At 39.7% G+C, this 24,681-nt stretch overlaps 1 protein-coding gene across 2 annotated transcripts; it reads right to left on the bottom strand.

Moving 5' to 3' along the window:
• Window positions 1-739: 739 nt before the first annotated feature.
• Window positions 740-8,031, bottom strand: LOC147653765 (protein Mis18-alpha-like). Of its 2 annotated transcripts, none has more exons than XR_015285761.1 (5): window positions 3,902-8,031; window positions 3,758-3,824; window positions 2,992-3,114; window positions 1,779-1,861; window positions 740-1,053 (listed from the first exon to the last, which is right to left on the bottom strand). XR_015285761.1 is itself a non-coding variant. In XM_086885331.1 (5 exons), exons 1-5 carry the CDS (start codon window positions 4,326-4,328, stop codon window positions 973-975), a joined length of 792 nt encoding a protein of 263 aa, XP_086741457.1. In that variant the 5' UTR covers window positions 4,329-8,031; the 3' UTR covers window positions 740-972. The 2 variants fall into 2 exon arrangements, 1 of the variants encoding a protein (XP_086741457.1); XM_086885331.1 differs by having other exon boundaries at window positions 1,779-1,872.
• Window positions 8,032-24,681: the final 16,650 nt, after the last annotated feature.

Here is a 24,681-nt window from a genome sequence, read left to right as displayed (position 1 = left end):
TTTCCAAGAGAAGCAGCGCCTACCAATGGGATAGAATGGGGAAATTCATTCGCAGTTTTTGGAGAAAACTTTTTAAAGCTCACAGTTGTAAAGCCAAGTAGTGATGAGTAACAAAGAAAAAAAAAAAAACAGAAACAAAATCCAAACCACTTTTTGAAATTATTCTTGCTTTATACCACAACTGCTTGCTCTTGCTCTAGGTGGAACACTCATACTGTATGAGAAGCACTGACAATTAGTCAAATGCCCAGAAAACCAAACACAACCCAAATACCAGCATTAACACAACAAAACTGCTGAATTACTTGCTCAAATATATAGCAAACCTTGCTTAAAGGAATGCCACCATCAGCCTGGTTTGGTTTCCTCCCTTTGGAGATGTAAAACAACTTACCTTCAACACCACATGGAAAAGCATTTATCTAATGGTGCAAAAAAAGATTTTCATCATATTTTAGCCCTGAACTTGCAACAAACCCCCACCAAACTAACAATTCACCACATACAGTTTATTGAGTCATTCCTGCCTTTGAGCACAAATCAAGCTAAAGCTATGAAGACAAGAAAAAGAAAAGTCACTTCATGCTGTTCTTTTGGAAATTACAGAATCACAGGGAGGTTTTTGATTTGCTTAGGAAAATGCATACCCATTTCAGTAGATACTGAATAGCAGGGAAGTCAGGAGATAAACGCTTTGCTTTCAGAGACAAAAATTTAAATAAACCACAAGTCTACAGGCTGACTGATCAGAAGTCTTTATTACAAAGAAAACCCCTGGTGTATCATCTTCAAGGATAGAAGAGGAACTTCTTGGCTGGGACACAGTCTCAGTCAGCACTGCTCCCCCACAGGACAGGCCACCCATGGCTTTCATCTCTCTCACAGCCTTTGCAATGTTCCCACAGATCCCAGAGGATTACAGGGCCAAGTTTCACATTTGCCATTCTCCTACAGTTCAAGACGTATTTCCTCTCAGACCTGCCTGTGCAGAGTAGCCACACAGGACTCAATCACGGTCAGTCTTGTCTCCAGGGCATTCAGTATTGTATCGACCTGCAAAAGAACCAGGGAAAGGTACTTGGTTACACACAGAATTTGAAAACACAAAGAGCATGTGTGCATATCAGAAAGGGCTCAAATCCGATCTCACATCACCAATTCTTTTCATATGATTCTTTCTCTGCTACTTCCATCCTTTTAAAGCTGACACAACTCTAACATTCACTGTGTCCACACAGTAACTTTTGCCAGCCTTGGTAAGCGTCAAAGCCAAACACTCAACTTTTGTTAGACAACCTTCAGCTTCCACAGTCAACTTCTGCCCCTATTTGTTCCCAACTCTTCCTACCTGCAGTCACAAGATTTTAGGAGAGCAAAACATCAACTTGGTTTATGATGTAGTATTTCAAGACAAAGTTACAGCAAAAGCATTAAGTCCATTTGCACAAAAGGCAGAAGAAACATGACTAAAAGTGAACTGAAGATCTGGAGAAGTGAATGAGAACTAGCTAGAAACAATATATCAAATTACTGAGACATAAATAGGAACCTAATGCTGTGCTTGATAAACAGAAAATGCTAATTACCATGGAAACTGAAGGAAAAGTTACTGAAAATCTTGCATAACACAAGACACCAGTGACATGACGCAGTCCATGACATGTTACAATGCACTGAATTGCTCTGGGTGAAATAAGTTGTTCTGCAGAAACTATTGAAGCATATTAAGGTTTCACAGAGGCAATTTAAACAAAGAATGATATAAGGTTATATCTCACCTTCTGCAGCACCTCTTGCAAGACAGCTCGACTTTCAAGAGTAAGCGGTTCCTCGTGAAGATCAGCTTCCTTCTCCAGGTTTCCTAGAATATAGCTATAGAATATATATAGAATATAGCTACAGAATATATAGAATATAGCTGAGATGCCACAGTTTAGATCATGCACTTGCCACTCTGAAGCTAAAAATCCAAACACGGCACTCCTCCAGAACCCTGAGAGACACCAATGGATTCTGGGGCTACAGAATACAGTGAAAAATTGCACAGGGAACACTGCAGTGCTGGCTGGGAGAAGCAGCATTACTCTCCAAGAAAGTGCTATAGGCTGCAGCCAGGTTAGTGCTTTAGAGGATTTTACTACCATGGAAAAAAGAAAGTATCATAGCTGTGTAATGAAGAAAAAAACCCCAAAACCACTGTCCAGAGTGCGAGGGTGAACATTCACAGCAATACAACAAAATTAATGGGAACTTCAAAATAAAAACAGAAGACATTAAAAAAAAGACATTAAAACTAGTCCAGATGAACAGTCGCTGTCTATTAGAACAATGCTTGCATAAAAGAACTCTGGCATGAAGCCTTAATTCAGGATATAGCTATTGAAGAATACTTTAAGACCACTTTTAAGTACTATAAACCAACTAAACCCAAGCATGCTTTCATTTTCTAGACAGATTTTAAGACAGCTGAGTGAGAGTCTCAAGCACAGACTCAGTTGTCAGATTTGCCTTTGCCCACCTTAGCAAAGACAGAGCAGATGTGGCCAGTACAGGTCAGAGCCACCCCGAGTTCTGCCTGAGCCACTCTGGCCACGCTTCCTGCTGATAATGCTGACTCCTAACAGGCTCCAGGCAGGCCTACTTGGAGCTTGGTTTCTCTGCTCTTCCGATCAAATGAGAAGGAATCCTCCTGTACCCTGGACCTGGTTATATTTCCTTGGCTGGAATGCAATTTCTCACACAAAAGGCAGGCCTGGTTGTTTTGTTTTGCTTTGCTTTTTTTTTTTCCTAGGATTTTCCTTACACAGGTGATTTTCTTCACAATTGAGCACTATGATAACAACAGCAGCAGAACAGAAAACCACTCTGGGACAGAGCAGAGGAAAAAAACTACCTCTAGACTTGCCAGAGATATAACAGGAGCAGCCTGAGTGCGATGCCTGGTGGGTGAAGTGGAGCTGGCAGACTGACTCATAAATATTCTGCATTTACCTTTCAATAGAGTCAATACTGAAACAGAACAAATCTCTCTTGTAGTCGAGATGCCTTGGGGTGCACCTGTAGATGCTGCCAAGTGTTCTTGAGCAGCCAGAGCAGAATAAGGTTTCTACCACGCTGTAAGTAAGAAATAACATTTCTTCAGAAGAAAATAAAAGGAAGCACCTTTCTCCATCCATTTTCTAAAAATAATCATGCATTAGAATTTTTTTAAGCATACCTTCTTGCTTTGCGCAGTGTGAATTATGAGTACTCATCTTTCAGCCTGAGTTTGCAACAGCCCCTCAGGCTGACTGACCTCAGCAAGAGCATCAGAATCACTAAACTGGGGAAGGGACCTTAAAGCTCATCCCATTCCACCCTCTGCCATGGGCAGGAACACCTCCCACTGTCCCAGGCTGCTCCAAACCCTGTTCAACCCAGCCTTGGACACTTCCAGAGATCCACGGGCGGCCACAGATTCTCTGGGCAACCTGTGCCAGGGCCTCTGCACCCTCACAGGGAAGGATTTCTTCCTGATATTTCACCTAAACCCTCCTTCCTTCATCCTAAGGCCATTCCCCTCGTCCATCACATGTCCTTGTGAGAAATCCCTCTCCCTTAGGCTGTAAGCCGCTTGCATAGACCACCCCAAAGAACTGTTCCAGGCGCTCTCGGGGGCACACGAGTACTCCGGGCCCTTCACCGGCCTTATCCTCAGCGCCTTTCCCGGGAACCCCCAACTTCCCCGGGACTGTGCCCAGCCAGCACCGGCGCTCACCATCCACTCTCGCCGGGGAGCCTGGAGACCTTCCGCTCCGGGTCCACGGCCACGCTGCCGGCCGCACCTGCAGCGGGAGGGAAGGAGGGAGGGATGGCGGCAGTGACCGCGGGGACGCGCCGGGGTAGCAGGGCTGGCACTCACTGCGCAGCAGGATGCAGCCGCTCTCCTCGTCATTGACAACCCAGCTCGAGGTGTCGCCCACAGGCCGCCTGCAGCCGGAGCACATGAACACCATGGGCATGAAGGCCGCGCCCGCCCGCCGCTCTCGCTGCTGCTGCTCGGGCCGGCCGCCGCCCGGCTCCAGCAGCGACAGCGAGTTCTTCAGCTCCGGGCACAGCTCCATCGTGTCTCGCCTGCCCGACGAGGGACCGGCAGCGGCCTCCCACATCGCCTTCGAATCGCCCGCCGAGGAAGCGGCAGTGACGCCGGGAACCGTCCCGGGAGCGCCCCGGAACTGCCCGCCCGCCCCGCCTTTGAGGTGCCCCCTCACCGTCCGGTGGGCATTTCGAGCTTGTAAGGTCATGGAATCGAAGCAAAGGATATGGTTATTCCAGTACATCCTTTTCATACGAAGCGTTTTATCAGGTCACGCCTAATTCAGAGAGTCCAGGACAGCCCCTGTCTCTGCCCAGACCCCCCAACAACCTCACCCTGGGCATCCCTGGCAGCGCTGTCCAAAGGCTCCTGGAGCTCTGGCAGCCTCGGGGCCGTGCCCATTCCCTGGGGAGCCTGGGCAGTGCCAGCACCCTCTGGGGGAAGAACTTTTCCTTGACCTCCGACATAAACACCCCCTGGCAGAGCTCCAGCCCTTCCCTGGGTGCTGTCCCTGTCCCAGGGAGTAGAGACCGGAGCTGCCTCTCGGGAGAAGCTGCAGCCGCCCGTGAGCTCTTCCCTCAGTCTCCTCCAGGCTGAATATGTCAAGTGCCCTCAGCCACTCCTGGTGCAGCCCCTCCAGACCCCAGCCTTTTCCATCCAGATACATTCAGGAATGTTTCTCAGCCCAGCTGTGCTCAGGAGCTCTCAGGAATAGTGCGCTGCTCCGAGAGAAAGGTTTGTGACCCAGCTGGCACTTGTCCACCCTGTCCCTAGGTTATGGGACACCCATCTCACTTGAAAACACCCTGAGGAATAACATGAGTGTTTGGAAAGAAGTGAGGACTGCATTTTCAGGGCTGCTCTTACATCTCTGCCACACATTAATGCTCATTGCCACTATCTTTTTTCAGTCCCGAGGCAGTCCTTGAGCTGCAGGACCCCAGAGTGATTGGCACAGGCATCAGTTGTGCAATTCTCTTTCTGAGAGCACTGAAGTACAGTGAAGCAAAGCAGTGGGTCAGAGTTCTGAGCTGGCTTAAAAGGCACCACTGACATGGCTAACAGAACAAACTCCTCTGAGTATTTCTGGTCTTACGAATATTACTGGGATTACATAGATCCAATTCCAGTAGACGGAAGCAAGTTGAAGGTTAATAAATGTAAGTACTGTGGAGGAGTAGCTGCTAATCTATCTAGCACAGGGAAATTGTTGCATAGTTTGCGTCACTGACCTGGTTCTGTTTCCTTGCAATAGAGTCCATGCCAGTGCATGGTTTGGGTGAATGGGTGTCTGACTCTGGGCTTTATCTTAAAGTATTTGAAGCTTTAAGACTGCTGACACTAATTCTTGTTTACAAGGACAGATTTTTTTGGGGTCATTTGCTAAGGGGAAATTTGATGGCTTGTAAATCTGTAGTGTGGGGTGCTAGTTACCTGTGTATTACTGCCACCAAAGTTCACTGAAAGAGCAGAGGTTTTCATAAAAATACTGTTTTCATCTTGGGACAAGGCTGACATTGCAACTGGTAAACATTCAGATTTTTTGTAAAGGAAATGTATGTTTCCACTAGCCAGGAACAATAAGCTACAAACATATTCTTTGACCATTCCTCCTTTGATTTAGTGCTGCTGAACTAATAAAGTAATAATATCCATTCTTGTGAAAATTCTTTGCTGCTGTGGAAAATTATTCTGCAGTTTATTTTCAAAGAATATGAAGTAGCATTCACCCAACTCACCTTGCAATAGCTCGTTCCATTTCACACCTGGCTTTGCGCAATGTCTTTTTATGGCTGCTTATAGTGGCAAATAATTTTGGTTCTTCTAATGTAACTGCCCTGGTTAAGTTTTGCTAGGATAAAATGACAAGCTAAGTCATGGTGGATTAACCGAGGGTGGTGGATAGACTAACAAAGACCAAGAGAGAGCAGGTAGGGTGTGTTGGAGGTGTACCTGCTGCAGGTGGTGCTTTCCCTTGATTTCTGTCAAGCCTCTGCCTGTGGTTGCATCTTCTGTTAAGTAACAAAGTTATGGGCTTTACTCATTGCTGTTTAGTTTACTGAAGATGGCTGCAACTGCTCAGATGTGGTTTCAGAGACTAAACCTGTTTTCCCCAAGGTTATTACAGTGCAATTATTATATATTCCAGGAAAATGGGACGGCCTTTCAGAATATCTTCATGTCTCTCTCACTAACAATGCAAGAAACTGCCTTTCTGATGGTGAAGGTTGAATTAGCCTGTGTTAGGAGCTGTTTGTCCTTCACTTGCTTGGACAGCAGTAGGAAAAAGGAGCAGAAACTTACTCTGCACCACCTCTAGAAAAGCTTCTCTGTGCATTTGCATCAGATGAGGGTTTATTGCCTCCGATGTTAGAGCACCACACCTTAAAGAAAGTGGTGTGAATATCCACATCCTTCCATACAGAAACTCTTGCTCTCTAATGCTGTAGAGCAACATTTGGTGCTGCTGGGACCAGGCGAGTTATGAGCTGCTCCTCTGATTCTCTTAAAGTTAGGGCAGATTATTACACCCAAATTCCACCAGGGAAACCACAAACTGCATAGCTAAGCTAGATGTAAGTCCCTGGCACGTGGCTGGCGTAGCAAACCCCAAAAATCAGGAAGAAACTTTTCCCCTGTTTTCTCCTGAATAAGATCTTCCTGCCATTTGGATCACCTGGTGCATAACAGAGGTGGCATTTGTGTTATAGCACTTCCTTCCGTGGCAGTTGATAGGCATTTCTTTTTCTTCAGCTGCCTGTTTTCTTGAAATTTGAAGAAACTGTGCTTATGAGACAAGATGTTCACCCTCTGTTAAATTTAATTTAAATTTGTTGAGTTTTTCAGAGGAAATTACCCCATGTGTGCTTATGAGTGATCTCACCAGCCTTATTTCCATTAAAAAGCAGGGCAAACTGATCTTGTGTTGACTTTTTTGTCCCACTTGTTCTCTCCCCCTAAAGAAGTAGAGAAGTCTGCCACCTTTGAAGCGCTTTTATATTCTAAGGAGATGAAAATAGACATTTTTCCATGTCAGCAGCCCAGGAGGAATAGAGACTGCATCCTCTTGGTACTATTATTCTTCTTCAAATATCAGGGGGAGAACAGTGGGTTACAAGTTCTAATGAAAACACCAAGGGAAACAATAGCACAGGTGGTTAGTTTTTTTTCTTGTTTTGACTAAAAGCACCAGTCAAGCAACGAATGTACTCTGCAGGTTTTCCTGTCTTTGCGTAATATTTATATTCTTACATCTCAAGAAGCCGCTGCTGGGATTATTTGCTTTGTGTGCTCAGGGCCATTGCTGGGACAGCCCAAGGGAATCAAAACAGTTGCCATAACCCTGTGATGGGATTGCAGCTCCCTAATTCAGTTTTTTACCCTGCTAGGTTTTTTTTATTTTTTTTAATGTGAAACAGAGACCTGAATCTCTGCACTTCTTTTCTTCTGTTAGGTGGCTGGTCTCTGAAACTTTGTGAGATTGAATTTGTTGTATGAAAATGAATCTAAACCCAGATAAAAAGCCATGGTCTTGCTTTCTATTTGTAATGTTGTGCATCTCTCTCCATTTTGTACAAAAATAATGAAAAATCTTAATTGGCCCGTGAACTAATAGGCTATTTAAAAACAAAAATAGGCAATTGAAAAACACGCACAAAAGGTGATGGTAAAATTTAGCAATAGGAAAGCTTTTTATAGATTGGTAAAATAGAAAAATATGTTATTCCAGTTAAAAAAAATAAATAAAAATACTAATTGCAGAATTTAAACCCAGGAAATTTTGTTTCAAGCTCTACCTGAGCCCTGGAGCCAATTTATTTGGCTTCAGTGAATTCCATGAAATGTATTAAAACTGTTTCTAAAAGATGAAGCCAAAATAGCTCTCTCTGATAGGGAATTCTATAAACGCAAACTCTTAATTTCTGTCCCAATGGTGTAAAACACTTCAAAACTTTGGGCTTTTCCAAATGACGTCCCTGGGCAAAGGAAGAATAAAATAAGCTGCCCCTCCCCACTGATATTTCTCAGTAGCCCAGCCAAAACTCAAGTTTCTGATAAGGGTACAGCTGGGCAAGCTCCAGTTTTGGGTTGAAAAGGAGCTGGGCTAATTCCCTTAATTATTAATTCCCTTAATTAATTCCCTCCTTGTGGCTTTGATGCCAACACATACTGAACTTTTTCACAGGGGAAACAGTCAAACATACTGGACCCATTTCAAAGAACACAATGTTTTCTGTACTTTCAGAGGGAAGATTTATTTTATCTTGGTCAATATTTGTCTCTGGAGTCAGTGACCCTTCTTTTTCCACCTCCTCTAAAGCCAGTCACCGGCTGTGAATCCAGGGCAGAGCACCCAAACTTCCCAAGGCCACCAGAGTGATCCAGGAAGGAGCATTTTTGAAAGAGTGGCCAGAGGTAGTGTGGGGGCGGGAGCAGATTCATCCCCTCCCTCAGTAAGCCCAAGGCTCAGACAATAATTGGCACAGAACTGTAGCCTACATGAAAGAGCAGCTCCCTTTGCTCTCCCAGCCACCTCACTCTCCCACTAAACCAACTGTGAAAACACTTTGGCACTGGGAAGCCTCTTGTTCCTTAAATAAACCATTTTCTCTTGGCAAAGCAGGCAACATCTTGCACTATTTTATGGTGGTTGCAGGGGCACTGCAGCTGAATAGGACAAGGGGCACAATCTTGTCACTGCACTGATGTGCTGGGAGGGTCATGGGACACTTTGCAATAAACTTCCCTTGCTATTTCTCTTGGTATAGAATGCTTTCAAGGCTGGAATTCCATTCCTGAGGGCCTCTCCATAAAGATCCTGCAGGATTGGGCAGTAACCACTCAAGCTTCCTGCACCGTGGTAGTGTGAAAGGAACCACAGTCAAATATCTGCATAGTTCTAGTCACCAGAACACACTCTGGAGGCTTTTCCCAACACCTCCTTCATTCCTGTTGCCATACACTCTTAGGAGGCTCCCAAGAACTTTTACAAATTGGCACTTAGATTCCTCTTTCTAAAAGAAGAAACTGAATCAAATGGCACACCTTTACTAGAGATAAATCTTTTTGCTGTGTTTTATTTTTGCCATGGAAAATGCATATGACAGAATTACCATGCTGTGTCCACAGACTCCATCGTCATTGCCTTTTGGGTCGGCCTTGCTGCATTTGTGACGTTTCTTTTCCTTATTTTACTGTGTATGTCCTGCTCTGGATCAACGCCAGCAAAGTAAGTATAACCAGAGCAAAAGTAAGTTAGATACTGGTGTGAAAAAAATAACCTGCAAGAAATATTCACTGCCTCAAGTGATCCAGTGTTTAGAAACACAATGTTTATCACTGCACAGAAGCGATACTTGCTCTGTCACTATTTAGTTGGAGTGTCTCTTGACCAACTAATATTCTCATTTATTGGCACCCTAGGGCCTCTGGCATGCTCACACGAGGTAACAAAAACAATAAAAAAACCACCACGCAGTTTACTCAAATAAACCACAAAGCAGGAGGTGGAGTAACAACACAACAGATGTGGAAATGGATATGAAATTGCAGGGTAGCAGAGGCATGTCACCAAAAATTTCCTGTTCCTAAAAAAGTGTCAGGAGAAGTAGGTGTACATGAAAATTTCAGAGTGTTTGGAAGACTTAAACTAAGTATTGATTTTTAAAGTTTTTCACTTTTACATCATGTTACCAAGCAAAACACTTGGGTGAAAAATACACATATTTATCCCTCATGTATTTCAATTTTTCTGAAGTGCCCAGAAATCATCAATTAAAACCAGCATTTGATTAGATTTGTTTAGGCTTTGAAACCATCCGATCTTATAATTTTTCTAGGCGTGAAACATACTGTAAGAAAACCATTTTAGGACTGAAGAAACTATTAAACCCAGTCACACATAAAACTTGTCCTTTTTGGTTGAGTTCTGTTTGTTTTTTAAGCCCCACTTCAAGTCCAATTCTCCCAGTTCCAGCACCGAAACCCAGTGAAGTGCCAGAAAGAAGCCAATGGTGTAAATTTCCACCCCCCTGCCCTGTCATCCTCTCTGCTCTGTCACCCGCCCACTGCCCTTGGCATGACAATCGTCCAGTATCTGTATGGAAACCTCATGTCTCTTTTCTTGTGATAATCCCGACACACCCACCCAACAAATGCATGCTCACATCAAGGCTGGAGAACTTTTACCTTCGTCATTTCTGTGCTCCAGATCCATAATTTGGGTCTTTTCTGGAATTTTGTGAGATTGTGCAGAGAATTGGGGAATTATCTGTGATTTTTCATGTATTTTGTAAGAATTTGCGGAGATTTGGTGGGATTTTTGTGGAATTTGGTAGAGTTTTGGAATGATTTAGGTCATTTTGTGGGATGTTTCTGGAATTTGGTGGGGCTTTTCAAGAATTTTGTGGTATTTGGAAAAGATTTAGGGAATTTTGTGGTGTTTTTTCTTGAATTTTGTGGGAAACTGTGCTGATTTTATGGGGCGTTTCTGGAATTTGGTCAAGTTTTCAGAAGATTTAGGGATTTTTGTGAGATTTTTGTGGGATGTTCTGGGAATTGGTGGAGATGTTGTGGGACATTCCTGTGAATTGGTAGGGTTTTGAAATGATTTAGGGAGTTTTGTGGGACTTCTCTGGAATTTTGTGGGTTTTTTCTGGAATTGTGTGGGATTCTGAGGAGACTTGAAGAATTTTGAGGAATTTGTTTTAGATTTTGTGGGAATTTGTGGAGATTCTGTGGGATTTTTCTGGAATTTGGTGGGCCTTTTCAAGGACTTTGTGTGGTTTTGAGGAGAGTTGAAGTATTTTGAGGAATTTTTCTTAGATTTTGTGGAAACTTGTGGAGGTTTTGTGTGATTTTTGTAGAATTTTGTGGGATATTGAGGCGATTTCGGGATCTTGAGGGATTTTTCATGTATTTTGTGGGATGTTTGTGGAACTTTGAGGGTCTTTTCTGGAATTTTGTGAGATTCTGCAGGGAATTGAGGAATTATCTGTGATTTTTCATGTATTTTGTAGGAATTTGTGGAGATTTGGTGGGATTTTTGTTGAAATTTGTAGAGTTTTGAGAAGATTTAGGGAATTTTGTGGGATATTTCTGGAATTTGGTGGGGTCTTTTCAAGGACTTTGTGTGGTTTTGAGGAGACGAAGTATTTTGAGGAATTTTTCTTAGATTTTGTGGAAACTTGTCGAGGTTTTGTGTGATTTTTGTGGAATTTTGTGGGATATTGAGGCGATTTAGGGATCTTGAGGGATTTTTCATGTATTTTGTGGGAATTTGTGGAGATTTGGTGGGATTTTTTTTTAGAATTTGGTTGTGTTTTGAGAAGATTTAGGGAATGTTGTGGGATTTTTCCTGGAATTTTGTTGGATTTTGAGGAGATTTTGTGGGATGTTTGTGGAATTTTGAGGGTCTTTTCTGGAATTTTGTGAGATTCCGCAGAGAATTGAGGAATTATCTGTGATTTTTCATGTATTTTGTAAGAATTTGTGGAGATTCTGTGGGATTTTTGTGGAATTTGGTAGAGTTTTAAAATGATTTAGGTCATTTTGTGGGATATTTCTGGAACTTGGTGGCGCTTTTCAAGAATTTTGTAGTATTTTGAAAAGATTTAGGGAATTTTGTGTTGTTTTTCTTGAATTTTGTGGGAAACTGTGGTGATTTTCTGGGGCGTTTCTGGAGTTTGGTCAAGTTTTCAGAAGATTTAGGGATTTTTGTGGGATTTTTGTGGGATGTTCCGGGAATCGGTGGAGATTTTGTGGGACATTCCTGTGAATTGGTAGGGTTTTGAAATGATTTAGGGAATTTTGTGGGACTTGTCTGGAATTTTGTGGGGATTTTCACGGAATTTTGAGGATTTCTCTTGAATTTTGTGGGATTTGGAAGAGACTTGAAGAAGTTGGAGGGATTTTTCCTAAATGTTGTGTAAATTGCTGGAGATTTTGTGAGATGTTGCAGGAATTTGGTTGGGTTTTGAGAAGATTCAGGGAATTTTGTGGCATTTTTCTGGAATTTTGAGGGGCTTTCAAGAACTTTGTGAGAGTTTTCTTGAATTAAGTGGAAATTTGTTGAGATTTTGTGAGATGGTTCTGGAATTTTTGGGATATTGAAGAAATTCAGTGAATTTTGAGAGATTTTTCTTGAATTTTGTGGAAATTGTTGGAGATTTTGTGGGATGTTGCTGGAATGTGGTTGGGTTTTGAGAAGATTTAGGGAATTGTGTGGGGCTTGTACAGAATTTTGTGCGATTTCTTTTGTATTTTGTGGGATTTCTCTTGAATTTTGTGGGATTTTTGTGGGATTTGGAGGAAACTTGAAGAATTTCGCGGTATTTTTCCTACATGTTGTGGAAATTGGTGGAGATTTTGTGAGATGTTGCAGGAGTTTGTTTGGGTTCTGAGAAGATGGAAGGAATTTTGTGGGATTTTCGTGGAATTTTGAGGATTTCTCTTGAATTTTGCGGGATTTGGAGGATACTTGAAGAATTTGGAGGGAATTTTCTTAGATTTTGTGGAAATTTGTTGAGATTTTGTGAGATGGTTCTGGAATTTGGTGGGATATTGAGGAAATTCAGTGAATTTTGAGGGATTTTTCTTGAATTTTGTGGAAATTGTTGGAGATTTTGTGGGATGTTGCAGGAATGTGGTTGGGTTTTGAGAAGATGTAGGGAATTTTGTGGCATTTTTCTGCAATTTTGTGAGGCTTCTCCAGAATTTTTGGTGTTATTGAGGTGATTTGGTGGGATGTTTCTGGAATTTTGCGGGATTTTTCTGGGATTTGTACGAGACTTGAAGAAGTTTGCGGGATTTTTCCTAAATGTTGTGGAAATTGGTGGAGATTTTGTGAGATGTTGCAGGAGTTTGTTTGGGTTTTGAGAAGATGTAGGGAAGTTTGTGGCATTTTTCTGGAATTTTGAGGGGCTTTCAAGAACTTTGTGAGAGTTTTCTTGAATTTAGTGGAAATTTGTTGAGATTTTGTGAGATGGTTCTGGAATTTTGTGGGATTTTTGTGGGATTTGGAGGAAACGAATAATTTTGAGGGATTTTTCCTACATGTTGTGGAAATTGCTGGAGATTTTGTGAGATGTTGCAGGAATTTGGTTGGGTTTTGAGAAGATGTATGGAATTTTGTGGGATTTTCATGGAATTTTGAGGATTTCTTTTGAATTTTGTGGGATTTGGAGGAGACTTGAAGAAGTTGGAGGGATTTTTCGTAAATGCTGTGGAAATTGGTGGAGATTTTGTGAGATGTTGCAGGAATTTGGTTGGGTTTTGAGAAGATTTAGGGATTTTTGTGGGATTTTCGTGGAATTTTCACCAGCTTTCAAGTATTTTGTGAGAGTTTTCTTGAATTTTGTAGAAATTTCCGCAGATTTTGTGAGATGTTGCAGGAATTTTGTGGGATTTTTGTGGGATTTGGAGGAGACTTGAAGAATTTGGAGGGATTTTTCCTTAATGTTGTGGAAATTGGTGGAGATTTTGTAAAATGTTGCAGGAATTTGGTTGGGTTTTGAAAAGATTTATGGAATTTTGTTGGATTTTCGTGGAATTTTGAGGATTTCTCTTGAAATTTGTGGGATTTGGAGGAGACTTGAAGAATTTTGCGGGAATTTTCTTAGATTTTGTGGAAATGTGTGGAGGTTTTGTGAGATGTCTGTAGAATTTTGTAATGTTTTGAGAAGATTTAGGGAATGTTGTGGGATTTTTCCTGGAATTTTGTTGGATTTTGAGGAGATTTTGTGGGATGTTTGTGGAACTTTGAGGGTCTTTTCTGGAATTTTGTGAGATTCTGCAGGGAATTGAGGAATTATCTGTGATTTTTCATGTATTTTGTAGGAATTTGTGGAGATTTGGTGGGATTTTTGTTGAAATTTGTAGAGTTTTGAGAAGATTTAGGGAATTTTGTGGGATATTTCTGGAATTTGGTGGGGTCTTTTCAAGGACTTTGTGTGGTTTTGAGGAGACGAAGTATTTTGAGGAATTTTTCTTAGATTTTGTGGAAACTTGTGGAGGTTTTGTGTGATTTTTGTGGAATTTTGTGGGATATTGAGGCGATTTAGGGATCTTGAGGGATTTTTCATGTATTTTGTGGGATTTTGTGGAGATTTGGTGGGATTTTTTTTTAGAATTTGGTTGTGTTTTGAGAAGATTTAGGGAATGTTGTGGGATTTTTCCTGGAATTTTGTTGGATTTTGAGGAGATTTTGTGGGATGTTTGTGGAATTTTGAGGGTCTTTTCTGGAATTTTGTGAGATTCCGCAGAGAATTGAGGAATTATCTGTGATTTTTCATGTATTTTGTAAGAATTTGTGGAGATTCTGTGGGATTTTTGTGGAATTTGGTAGAGTTTTGGAATGATTTAGGTCATTTTGTGGGATATTTCTGGAACTTGGTGGCGCTTTTCAAGAATTTTGTAGTATTTTGAAAAGATTTAGGGAATTTTGTGTTGTTTTTCTTGAATTTTGTGGGAAACTGTGGTGATTTTCTGGGGCGTTTCTGGAGTTTGGTCAAGTTTTCAGAAGATTTAGGGATTTTTGTGGGATTTTTGTGGGATGTTCCGGGAATCGGTGGAGATTTTGTGGGACATTCCTGTGAATTGGTAGGGTTTTGAAATGATTTAGGGAATTTTGTGGGACTTGTCTGGAATTTTGTGGGGATTTTCACGGAATTTTGAGGATTTCTCTTGAATTTTGTGGGATTTGGAAGAGACTTGAAGAAGTTGGAGGGATTTTTCCTAAATGTTGTGTAAATTGCTGGAGATTTTGTGAGATGTTGCAGGAATTTGGTTGGGTTTTGAGAAGATTCAGGGAATTTTGTGGCATTTTTCTGGAATTTTGAGGGGCTTTCAAGAACTTTGTGAGAGTTTTCTTGAATTAAGTGGAAATTTGTTGAGATTTTGTGAGATGGTTCTGGAATTTTTGGGATATTGAAGAAATTCAGTGAATTTTGAGAGATTTTTCTTGAATTTTGTGGAAATTGTTGGAGATTTTGTGGGATGTTGCTGGAATGTGGTTGGGTTTTGAGAAGATTTAGGGAATTGTGTGGGGCTTGTACAGAATTTTGTGCGATTTCTTTTGTATTTTGTGGGATTTCTCTTGAATTTTGTGGGATTTTTGTGGGATTTGGAGGAAACTTGAAGAATTTCGCGGTATTTTTCCTACATGTTGTGGAAATTGGTGGAGATTTTGTGAGATGTTGCAGGAGTTTGTTTGGGTTCTGAGAAGATGGAAGGAATTTTGTGGGATTTTCGTGGAATTTTGAGGATTTCTCTTGAATTTTGCGGGATTTGGAGGAGACTTGAAGAATTTGGAGGGAATTTTCTTAGATTTTGTGGAAATTTGTTGAGATTTTGTGAGATGGTTCTGGAATTTGGTGGGATATTGAGGAAATTCAGTGAATTTTGAGGGATTTTTCTTGAATTTTGTGGAAATTGTTGGAGATTTTGTGGGATGTTGCAGGAATGTGGTTGGGTTTTGAGAAGATGTAGGGAATTTTGTGGCATTTTTCTGCAATTTTGTGAGGCTTCTCCAGAATTTTTGGTGTTATTGAGGTGATTTGGTGGGATGTTTCTGGAATTTTGCGGGATTTTTCTGGGATTTGTACGAGACTTGAAGAAGTTTGCGGGATTTTTCCTAAATGTTGTGGAAATTGGTGGAGATTTTGTGAGATGTTGCAGGAGTTTGTTTGGGTTTTGAGAAGATGTAGGGAAGTTTGTGGCATTTTTCTGGAATTTTGAGGGGCTTTCAAGAACTTTGTGAGAGTTTTCTTGAATTTAGTGGAAATTTGTTGAGATTTTGTGAGATGGTTCTGGAATTTTGTGGGATTTTTGTGGGATTTGGAGGAAACGAATAATTTTGAGGGATTTTTCCTACATGTTGTGGAAATTGCTGGAGATTTTGTGAGATGTTGCAGGAATTTGGTTGGGTTTTGAGAAGATGTATGGAATTTTGTGGGATTTTCATGGAATTTTGAGGATTTCTTTTGAATTTTGTGGGATTTGGAGGAGACTTGAAGAAGTTGGAGGGATTTTTCGTAAATGCTGTGGAAATTGGTGGAGATTTTGTGAGATGTTGCAGGAATTTGGTTGGGTTTTGAGAAGATTTAGGGATTTTTGTGGGATTTTCGTGGAATTTTCACCAGCTTTCAAGTATTTTGTGAGAGTTTTCTTGAATTTTGTAGAAATTTCCGCAGATTTTGTGAGATGTTGCAGGAATTTTGTGGGATTTTTGTGGGATTTGGAGGAGACTTGAAGAATTTGGAGGGATTTTTCCTTAATGTTGTGGAAATTGGTGGAGATTTTGTAAAATGTTGCAGGAATTTGGTTGGGTTTTGAAAAGATTTATGGAATTTTGTTGGATTTTCGTGGAATTTTGAGGATTTCTCTTGAAATTTGTGGGATTTGGAGGAGACTTGAAGAATTTTGCGGGAATTTTCTTAGATTTTGTGGAAATGTGTGGAGGTTTTGTGAGATGTCTGTAGAATTTTGTAATGTTTTGAGAAGATTTAGGGAATGTTGTGGGATTTTTCCTGGAATTTTGTTGGATTTTGAGGAGATTTTGTGGGATGTTTGTGGAACTTTGAGGGTCTTTTCTGGAATTTTGTGAGATTCTGCAGGGAATTGAGGAATTATCTGTGATTTTTCATGTATTTTGTAGGAATTTGTGGAGATTTGGTGGGATTTTTGTTGAAATTTGTAGAGTTTTGAGAAGATTTAGGGAATTTTGTGGGATATTTCTGGAATTTGGTGGGGTCTTTTCAAGGACTTTGTGTGGTTTTGAGGAGACGAAGTATTTTGAGGAATTTTTCTTAGATTTTGTGGAAACTTGTGGAGGTTTTGTGTGATTTTTGTGGAATTTTGTGGGATATTGAGGCGATTTAGGGATCTTGAGGGATTTTTCATGTATTTTGTGGGATTTTGTGGAGATTTGGTGGGATTTTTTTTTAGAATTTGGTTGTGTTTTGAGAAGATTTAGGGAATGTTGTGGGATTTTTCCTGGAATTTTGTTGGATTTTGAGGAGATTTTGTGGGATGTTTGTGGAATTTTGAGGGTCTTTTCTAGAATTTTGTGAGATTCCGCAGAGAATTGAGGAATTATCTGTGATTTTTCATGTATTTTGTAAGAATTTGTGGAGATTCTGTGGGATTTTTGTGGAATTTGGTAGAGTTTTGGAATGATTTAGGTCATTTTGTGGGATATTTCTGGAACTTGGTGGGGCTTTTCAAGAATTTTGTAGTATTTTGAAAAGATTTAGGGAATTTTGTGGTGTTTTTCTTGAATTTTGTGGGAAACTGTGCTGATTTTCTGGGGCGTTTCTGGAATTTGGTCAAGTTTTCAGAAGATTTAGGGATTTTTGTGGGATTTTTGTGGGATGTTCCGGGAATCGGTGGAGATTTTGTGGGACATTCCTGTGAATTGGTAGGGTTTTGAAATGATTTAGGGAATTTTGTGGGACTTGTCTGGAATTTTGTGGGGATTTTCACGGAATTTTGAGGATTTCTCTTGAATTTTGTGGGATTTGGAAGAGACTTGAAGAAGTTGGAGGGATTTTTCCTAAATGTTGTGTAAATTGCTGGAGATTTTGTGAGATGTTGCAGGAATTTGGTTGGGTTTTGAGAAGATTCAGGGAATTTTGTGGCATTTTTCTGGAATTTTGAGGGGCTTTCAAGAACTTTGTGAGAGTTTTCTTGAATTAAGTGGAAATTTGTTGAGATTTTGTGAGATGGTTCTGGAATTTTTGGGATATTGAAGAAATTCAGTGAATTTTGAGAGATTTTTCTTGAATTTTGTGGAAATTGTTGGAGATTTTGTGGGATGTTGCTGGAATGTGGTTGGGTTTTGAGAAGATTTAGGGAATTGTGTGGGGCTTGTACAGAATTTTGTGCGATTTCTTTTGTATTTTGTGGGATTTCTCTTGAATTTTGTGGGATTTTTGTGGGATTTGGAGGAAACTTGAAGAATTTCGCGGTATTTTTCCTACATGTTGTGGAAATTGGTGGAGATTTTGTGAGATGTTGCAGGAGTTTGTTTGGGTTCTGAGAAGATGGAAGGAATTTTGTGGGATTTTCGTGGAATTTTGAGGATTTCTCTTGAATTTTGCGGGATTTGGAGGAGACTTGAAGAATTTGGAGGGAATTTTCTTAGATTTTGTGGAAATTTGTTGAGATTTTGTGAGATGGTTCTGGAATTTGGTGGGATATTGAGGAAATTCAGTGAATTTTGAGGGATTTTTCTTGAATTTTGTGGAAATTTTTGGAGATTTTGTGGGATGTTGCAGGAATGTGGTTGGGTTTTGAGAAGATTTATGGAATTTTGTGGCATTTTTCTGCAATTTTGTGAGGCTTTTCCAGAATTTTTGGTGTTATTGAGGTGATTTGGTGGGATGTTTCTGGAATTTTGCGGGATTTTTCTGGGATTTGTACGAGACTTGAAGAAGTTTGCGGGATTTTTCCTAAATGTTGTGGAAATTGGTGGAGATTTTGTGAGATGTTGCAGGAATTTGGTTGGGTTTTGAGAAGATGTAGGGAAGTTTGTGGCATTTTTCTGGAATTTTGAGGGGCTTTCAAGAACTTTGTGAGAGTTTTCTTGAATTTAGTGGAAATTTGTTGAGATTTTGTGAGATGGTTCTGGAATTTTGTGGGATTTTTGTGGGATTTGGAGGAAACGAATAATTTTGAGGGATTTTTCCTACATGTTGTGGAAATTGCTGGAGATTTTGTGAGATGTTGCAGGAATTTGGTTGGGTTTTGAGAAGATGTATGGAATTTTGTGGGATTTTCATGGAATTTTGAGGATTTCTTTTGAATTTTGTGGGATTTGGAGGAGACTTGAAGAAGTTGGAGGGATTTTTCGTAAATGCTGTGGAAATTGGTGGAGATTTTGTGAGATGTTGCAGGAATTTGGTTGGGTTTTGAGAAGATTTAGGGATTTTTGTGGGATTTTCGTGGAATTTTCACCAGCTTTCAAGTATTTTGTGAGAGTTTTCTTGAATTTTGTAGAAATTTCCGCAGATTTTGTGAGATGTTGCAGGAATTTTGTGGGATTTTTGTGGGATTTGGAGGAGACTTGAAGAATTTGGAGGGATTTTTCCTAAATGTTGTGGAAATTGGTGGAGATTTTGTGAGATGTTGCAGGAGTTTGTTTGGGTTTTGAGAAGATGTTTGGAAGTTTGTGGCATTTTTCTGGAATTTTGAGGGGCTTTCAAGAACTTTGTGAGAGTTTTCTTGAATTTAGTGGAAATTTGTTGAGATTTTGTGAGATGGTTCTGGAATTTGGTGGGATTTTTGTGGGATTTTGAGGATTTGTCTTGAATTTTGTGGGATTTGGAGGAGACTTGAAGAATTTGGAGGGAATTTTCTTGAATTTTTTGGATATTGGTGGAGATTTTGTGAGATGCTGCAGGAATGTGGTTGGGTTTTGAGAAGATTTAGGGATTTTTGTGGGATATTCGTGGAATTTTCAGCAGCTTTCAAGTATTTTGTGAGAGTCTTCTTGAATTTTGTGGAAATTTCCGGAGATTTTGTGAGATGTTGCAGGAATTTGGTGGGATTTTTGTGGAATTTTGAGGAATTCTCTTGAATATTGTGGGATTTGGAGGAGACTTGAAGAAGTTGGAGGGATTTTTCCTAAATGTTGTGGAAATTGGTGGAGATTTTGTGAGATGTTTCAGGAATTTGTTTGGATTTTGAGAAGATGTAGGGAATTTTGTTGGATTTTTGTGGAATTTTGAGGATTTCTCTTGAATTTTGTGGGATTTGGAGGAGACTTGAAGAATTTTGCGGGAATTTTCTTAGATTTTGTGGAAATGTGTGGAGATTTTGTGAGATGTCTGTAGAATTTTGTAATGTTTTGAGAAGATGTAGGGAATTTTGTGGCATTTTTCTGGAATTTTGAGGGGCTTTCAAGAACTTTGTGAGAGTTTTTTTGAATTTTTTGGAAATTTGTTGAGATTTTGTGAGATGGTTCTGGAGTTTGGTGGGATATTGAGGAAATTCAGTGAATTTGGAGGGAATTTTCTTGAATTTTGTGGAAATTGTTGGAGATTTTGTGGGATGTTGCAGGAATGTGGTTGGGTTCTGAGAAGATTTAGGGAATTGTGTGGGGCTTGTACAGAATTTGGTGGGATTTCTCTTGAATTTTGTGGGATTTCTCTTGAATTTTATGGGATGTTTGTGGGATGTTTGTGAGATGTTTGTAGGATGTTTGTGGTATTTGGAGGAGACTTGAAGAATTTTGCGGGATTTTTCTTGAAATGTTTGGAAATTGGTGGAGATTTTGTGAGATGTTGCAGGAATTTGAGTTTTGAGAAGATGTAGGGAATTTTGTGGGATTTTTGTGGAATTTTGAGGATTTGTCTTGAATTTTGTGGGATTTAGAGGAGACTTGAAGAATTTGGAGGGAATTTTCTTAGATTTAATGGAAATTTGTTGAGATTTTGTGAGATGGTTCTGGAATTTGGTGGGATATTGAGGAAATTCAGTGAATTTTGCGGGATTTTTCTTGGATTTTGTGGAAATTGTTGGAGATTTTGTGGGATGTTGCAGGAATTGGGTAGGGTTTTGAGAAGGTTTAGGGAATTTTGTGGCATTTGTTTGCAATTTTGTGAGGCTTTTCCAGAATGTTTGGTGATATTGAGGTGATTTGGTGGGATGTTTCTGGAATTTTGTGGGATTTTTCTGGGATTTGTACGAGACTTGAAGAATTTTGCGGGATTTTTCTTGAATTGTTTGGAAATTGTTGGAGATTTTGTGAGATGTTGCAGGAGTTTGTTTGGGTTTTGAGAAGATGTAGGGAAGTTTGTGGCATTTTTCTGGAATTTTGAGGGGCTTTCAAGAACTTTGTGAGAGTTTTCTTGAATTTAGTGGAAATTTGTTGAGATTTTGTGAGATGGTTTTGGAATTTTGTGGGATTTTTGTGGGATTTGGAGGAAACGAATAATTTTGAGGGATTTTTCCTACATGTTGTGGAAATTGCTGGAGATTTTGTGAGATGTTGCAGGAATTTGGTTGGGTTTTGAGAAGATGTATGGAATTTTGTTGGATTTTTGTGGAATTTTGAGGATTTCTCTTGAATTTTGTGGGATTTGGAGGAGACTTGATGAATTTCGCGGGAATTTTCTTATATTTTGTGGAAATGTGTGGAGAATTTGTGAGATGTCTGTAGAATTTTGTAATGTTTTGAGAAGATTTAGGGAATGTTGTGGGATTTTTCCTGGAATTTTGTTGGATTTTGAGGAGATTTTGTGGGATGTTTGTGGAACTTTGAGGGTCTTTTCTGGAATTTTGTGAGATTCTGCAGGGAATTGAGGAATTATCTGTGATTTTTCATGTATTTTGTAAGAATTTGTGGAGATTTGGTGGGATTTTTGTTGAAATTTGTAGAGTTTTGAGAAGATGTAGGGAATTTTCTGGGACATTTCTGGAATTTGGTGGGGTCTTTTCAAGGACTTTGTGTGGTTTTGAGGAGACTTGAAGTATTGTGAGGAATTTTTCTTAGATTTTGTGGAATCTTGTGGAGGTTTTGTGTGATTTTTTTGGAATTTTGTGGGATATTGAGGCGATTTAGGGATCTTGAGGGATTTTTCATGTATTTTGTGGGATTTTGTGGAGATTTGGTGGGATATTTTTCTAGAATTTGATCGTGTTTTGAGAAGATTTAGGGAATTTTGTGGGATTTTTCCTGGAATTTTATTGGATACTGGGGAGATTTTGTGGGATGTTTGTGGAACTTTGAGGGACTTTTCTGGAATTTGGTGAGATTCTGTAGAGAACTGACGAATTATCAGGGATTTTTCATGTATTCTGTGGGAATTTGTGGAGATTTGGTGGGATTTTTCTGGAATTTGGTAGAGTTTTGAGAAGATTTAGGGAATTCTGTAAGATTTTTCTGGAATTTGGTGGGCCTTTTTGAAGGACTTTTTGTGTGGTTTGTGTGGTTTTGAGGAGACTTGAAGAATTTTGAGGAATTTTTTTTATATTTTGTGGAAACTTGTGGAGGTTTTGTGTGATTTTTGTGGAATTTTGTGGGATATTGAGGCGATTTAGGGATCTTGAGGGATTTTTCATGTATTCTGTGGGAATTTGTGGAGATTTGGTGGGATTTTTGTGGATTTTGGCCGTATTTTAAGAAGATTTAGGGAATTTTGTGTGATTTTTCTGGGATTTTGTTGGGTATTGAGGACATTTTGTGGGATGTTTCTGGAATTTGGTGGGGCTTTTCAAGAATTTTGTGGTATTTTGAAAAGATTTAGGGAATTTTGTGGTGTTTTTTCTTGAATTTTGTGGGAAACTGTGCTGATTTTATGGGGCGTTTCTGGAATTTGGTCGAGTTTTCAGAAGATTTAGGGATTTTTGTGAGATTTTTGTGGGATGTTCTGGGAATTGGTGGAGATTTTGTGGGACTTTCCTGTGAATTGGTAGGGTTTTGAAATGATTTAGGGAGTTTTGTGGGACTTCTCTGGAATTTTGTGGGTTTTTTCTGGAATTGTGTGGGATTCTGAGGAGACTTGAAGAATTTTGAGGAATTTGTTTTAGATTTTGTGGGAATTTGTGTAGATTCTGTGGGATTTTACTGGAATTTGGTGGGCTTTTTCAAGGACTTTGTGTGGTTTTGAGGAGACTTGAAGAATTTTGAGGATTTTTTTTTATATTTTGTGGAAACTTGTGGAGGTTTTGTGTGATTTTTGTGGGATTTTGTGGGATATTGAGGCGATTTAGGGATCTTGAGGGATTTTTCATGTATTTTGTGGGAATTTGTGGAGATTTGGTGGGATATTTTTCTAGAATTTGGTCGTGTTTTGAGAAGATTTAGGGAATTTTGTGTGATTTTTCCTGGAATTTTGTTGGATACTGAGGAGATTTTTGTGGGATGTTTGTGGAACTTTGAGGGACTTTTCTGGAATTTGGTGAGATTCTGTAGAGAACTGACGAATTATCAGGGATTTTTCATGTATTCTGTGGGAATTTGTGGAGATTTGGTGGGATTTTTCTGGAATTTGGTAGAGTTTTGAGAAGATTTAGGGAATTCTGCAAGATATTTCTGGAATTTGGTAGGCCTTTTTGAGGACTTTGTGTGGTTTTGAGGAGACTTGAAGAATTTTGAGGAATTTTTCTTAGATTCTGTGGAAACTTGTGGAGGTTTTGTGGGATTTTTGTGGAATTTTGAGGGATGTTGAGGCGATTTAGGGATCTTGAGGGATTTTTCATGTATTTTGTGGTAATTTGTGGGGATTTGGTGGGATATTTTTTTAGAATTTGGTCGAGTTTTCAGAAGATTTAGGGAATTTTGTGGGATTTTTCCTGGAATTTTGCTGTATACTGGGGAGATTTTGTGGGATGTTTGTGGAACTTTGAGGGACTTTTCTGGAATTTGGTGAGATTCTGTAGAGAACTGAAGAATTATCAGGGATTTTTCATGTATTCTGTGGGAATTTGTGGAGATTTGGTGGGATTTTTGTGGATTTTGGCCGTGTTTTGAGAAGATTTAGGGAATTTTGTGGGATTTTTCTGGGATTTTGTTAGGTATTGAGGACATTTTGTGGGATGTTTCTGGAATTTGGTGGGGCTTTTCAAGAATTTTGTGGTATTTTGAAAAGATTTTGGGAATTTTGTGGTGTTTTTTCTTGAATTTTGTGGGAAACTGTGCTGATTTTATGGGGCGTTTCAGGAATTTGGTCATGTTTGCAGAAGATTTAGGGAATTTTGTGAAATTTTTCCTTGAATTTTTTTGGATATTAGAGATATTTTGTGGGATGCTTGTGGAACTTTGAGGGACTTTTCTGGTATTTGGTGAGATTCTGTAGAGAACTGACGAATTATCAGGGATTTTTCATGTATTCTGTGGGAATTTGTGGAGATTTGGTGGGATTTTTGTGGATTTTGGCCGTGTTTTGAGAAGATTTAGGGAATTTTCTGGGATTTTTCCTGGAATTTTATTGGATACTGGGGAGATTTTGTGGGATGTTTGTGGAACTTTGAGGGACTTTTCTGGAATTTGGTGAGATTCTGTAGAGAACTGACGAATTATCAGGGATTTTTCATGTATTCTGTGGGAATTTGTGGAGATTTGGTGGGATTTTTCTGGAATTTGGTAGAGTTTTGAGAAGATTTAGGGAATTCTGTAAGATTTTTCTGGAATTTGGTGGGCCTTTTTGAAGGACTTTTTGTGTGGTTTGTGTGGTTTTGAGGAGACTTGAAGAATTTTGAGGAATTTTTTTTATATTTTGTGGAAACTTGTGGAGGTTTTGTGTGATTTTTGTGGAATTTTGTGGGATATTGAGGCGATTTAGGGATCTTGAGGGATTTTTCATGTATTCTGTGGGAATTTGTGGAGATTTGGTGGGATATTTTTCTAGAATTTGGTCGTGTTTTGAGAAGATTTAGGGAATTTTGTGGGATTTTTCCTGGAATTTTGTTGGATACTGGGGAGATTTTGTGGGATGTTTGTGGAACTTTGAGGGACTTTTCTGGAATTTGGTGAGATTCTGTAGAGAACTGACGAATTATCAGGGATTTTTCATGTATTCTGTGGGAATTTGTGGAGATTTGGTGGGATTTTTGTGGATTTTGGCCGTATTTTAAGAAGATTTAGGGAATTTTGTGTGATTTTT

Source organism: Cyanistes caeruleus, chromosome 4 (genome assembly GCF_971803275.1).
Source record: "Cyanistes caeruleus chromosome 4, bCyaCae1.hap1.1, whole genome shotgun sequence".
Lineage (NCBI taxonomy): Eukaryota > Metazoa > Chordata > Aves > Passeriformes > Paridae > Cyanistes > Cyanistes caeruleus.
Note: the sequence above shows the minus strand (reverse complement) of the source record. Positions and strands in the feature narration are given on the sequence as shown.

Excerpts from the sequence above, each read along its gene's own strand:
- LOC147653765 (XM_086885331.1), bottom strand. The coding sequence starts at position 4,328 with ATGAAAAGGATGTACTGGAATAACCATATCCTTTGCTTCGATTCCATG. Across the intron at positions 3,825-3,901 it reads CGGCTGCATCCTGCTGCGCA|GTGCGGCCGGCAGCGTGGCC; the intron begins GTGAGTGCCAGC and ends CTCCCGCTGCAG. Across the intron at positions 3,115-3,757 it reads CTCCCCGGCGAGAGTGGATG|CGTGGTAGAAACCTTATTCT; the intron begins GTGAGCGCCGGT and ends TCTTACTTACAG.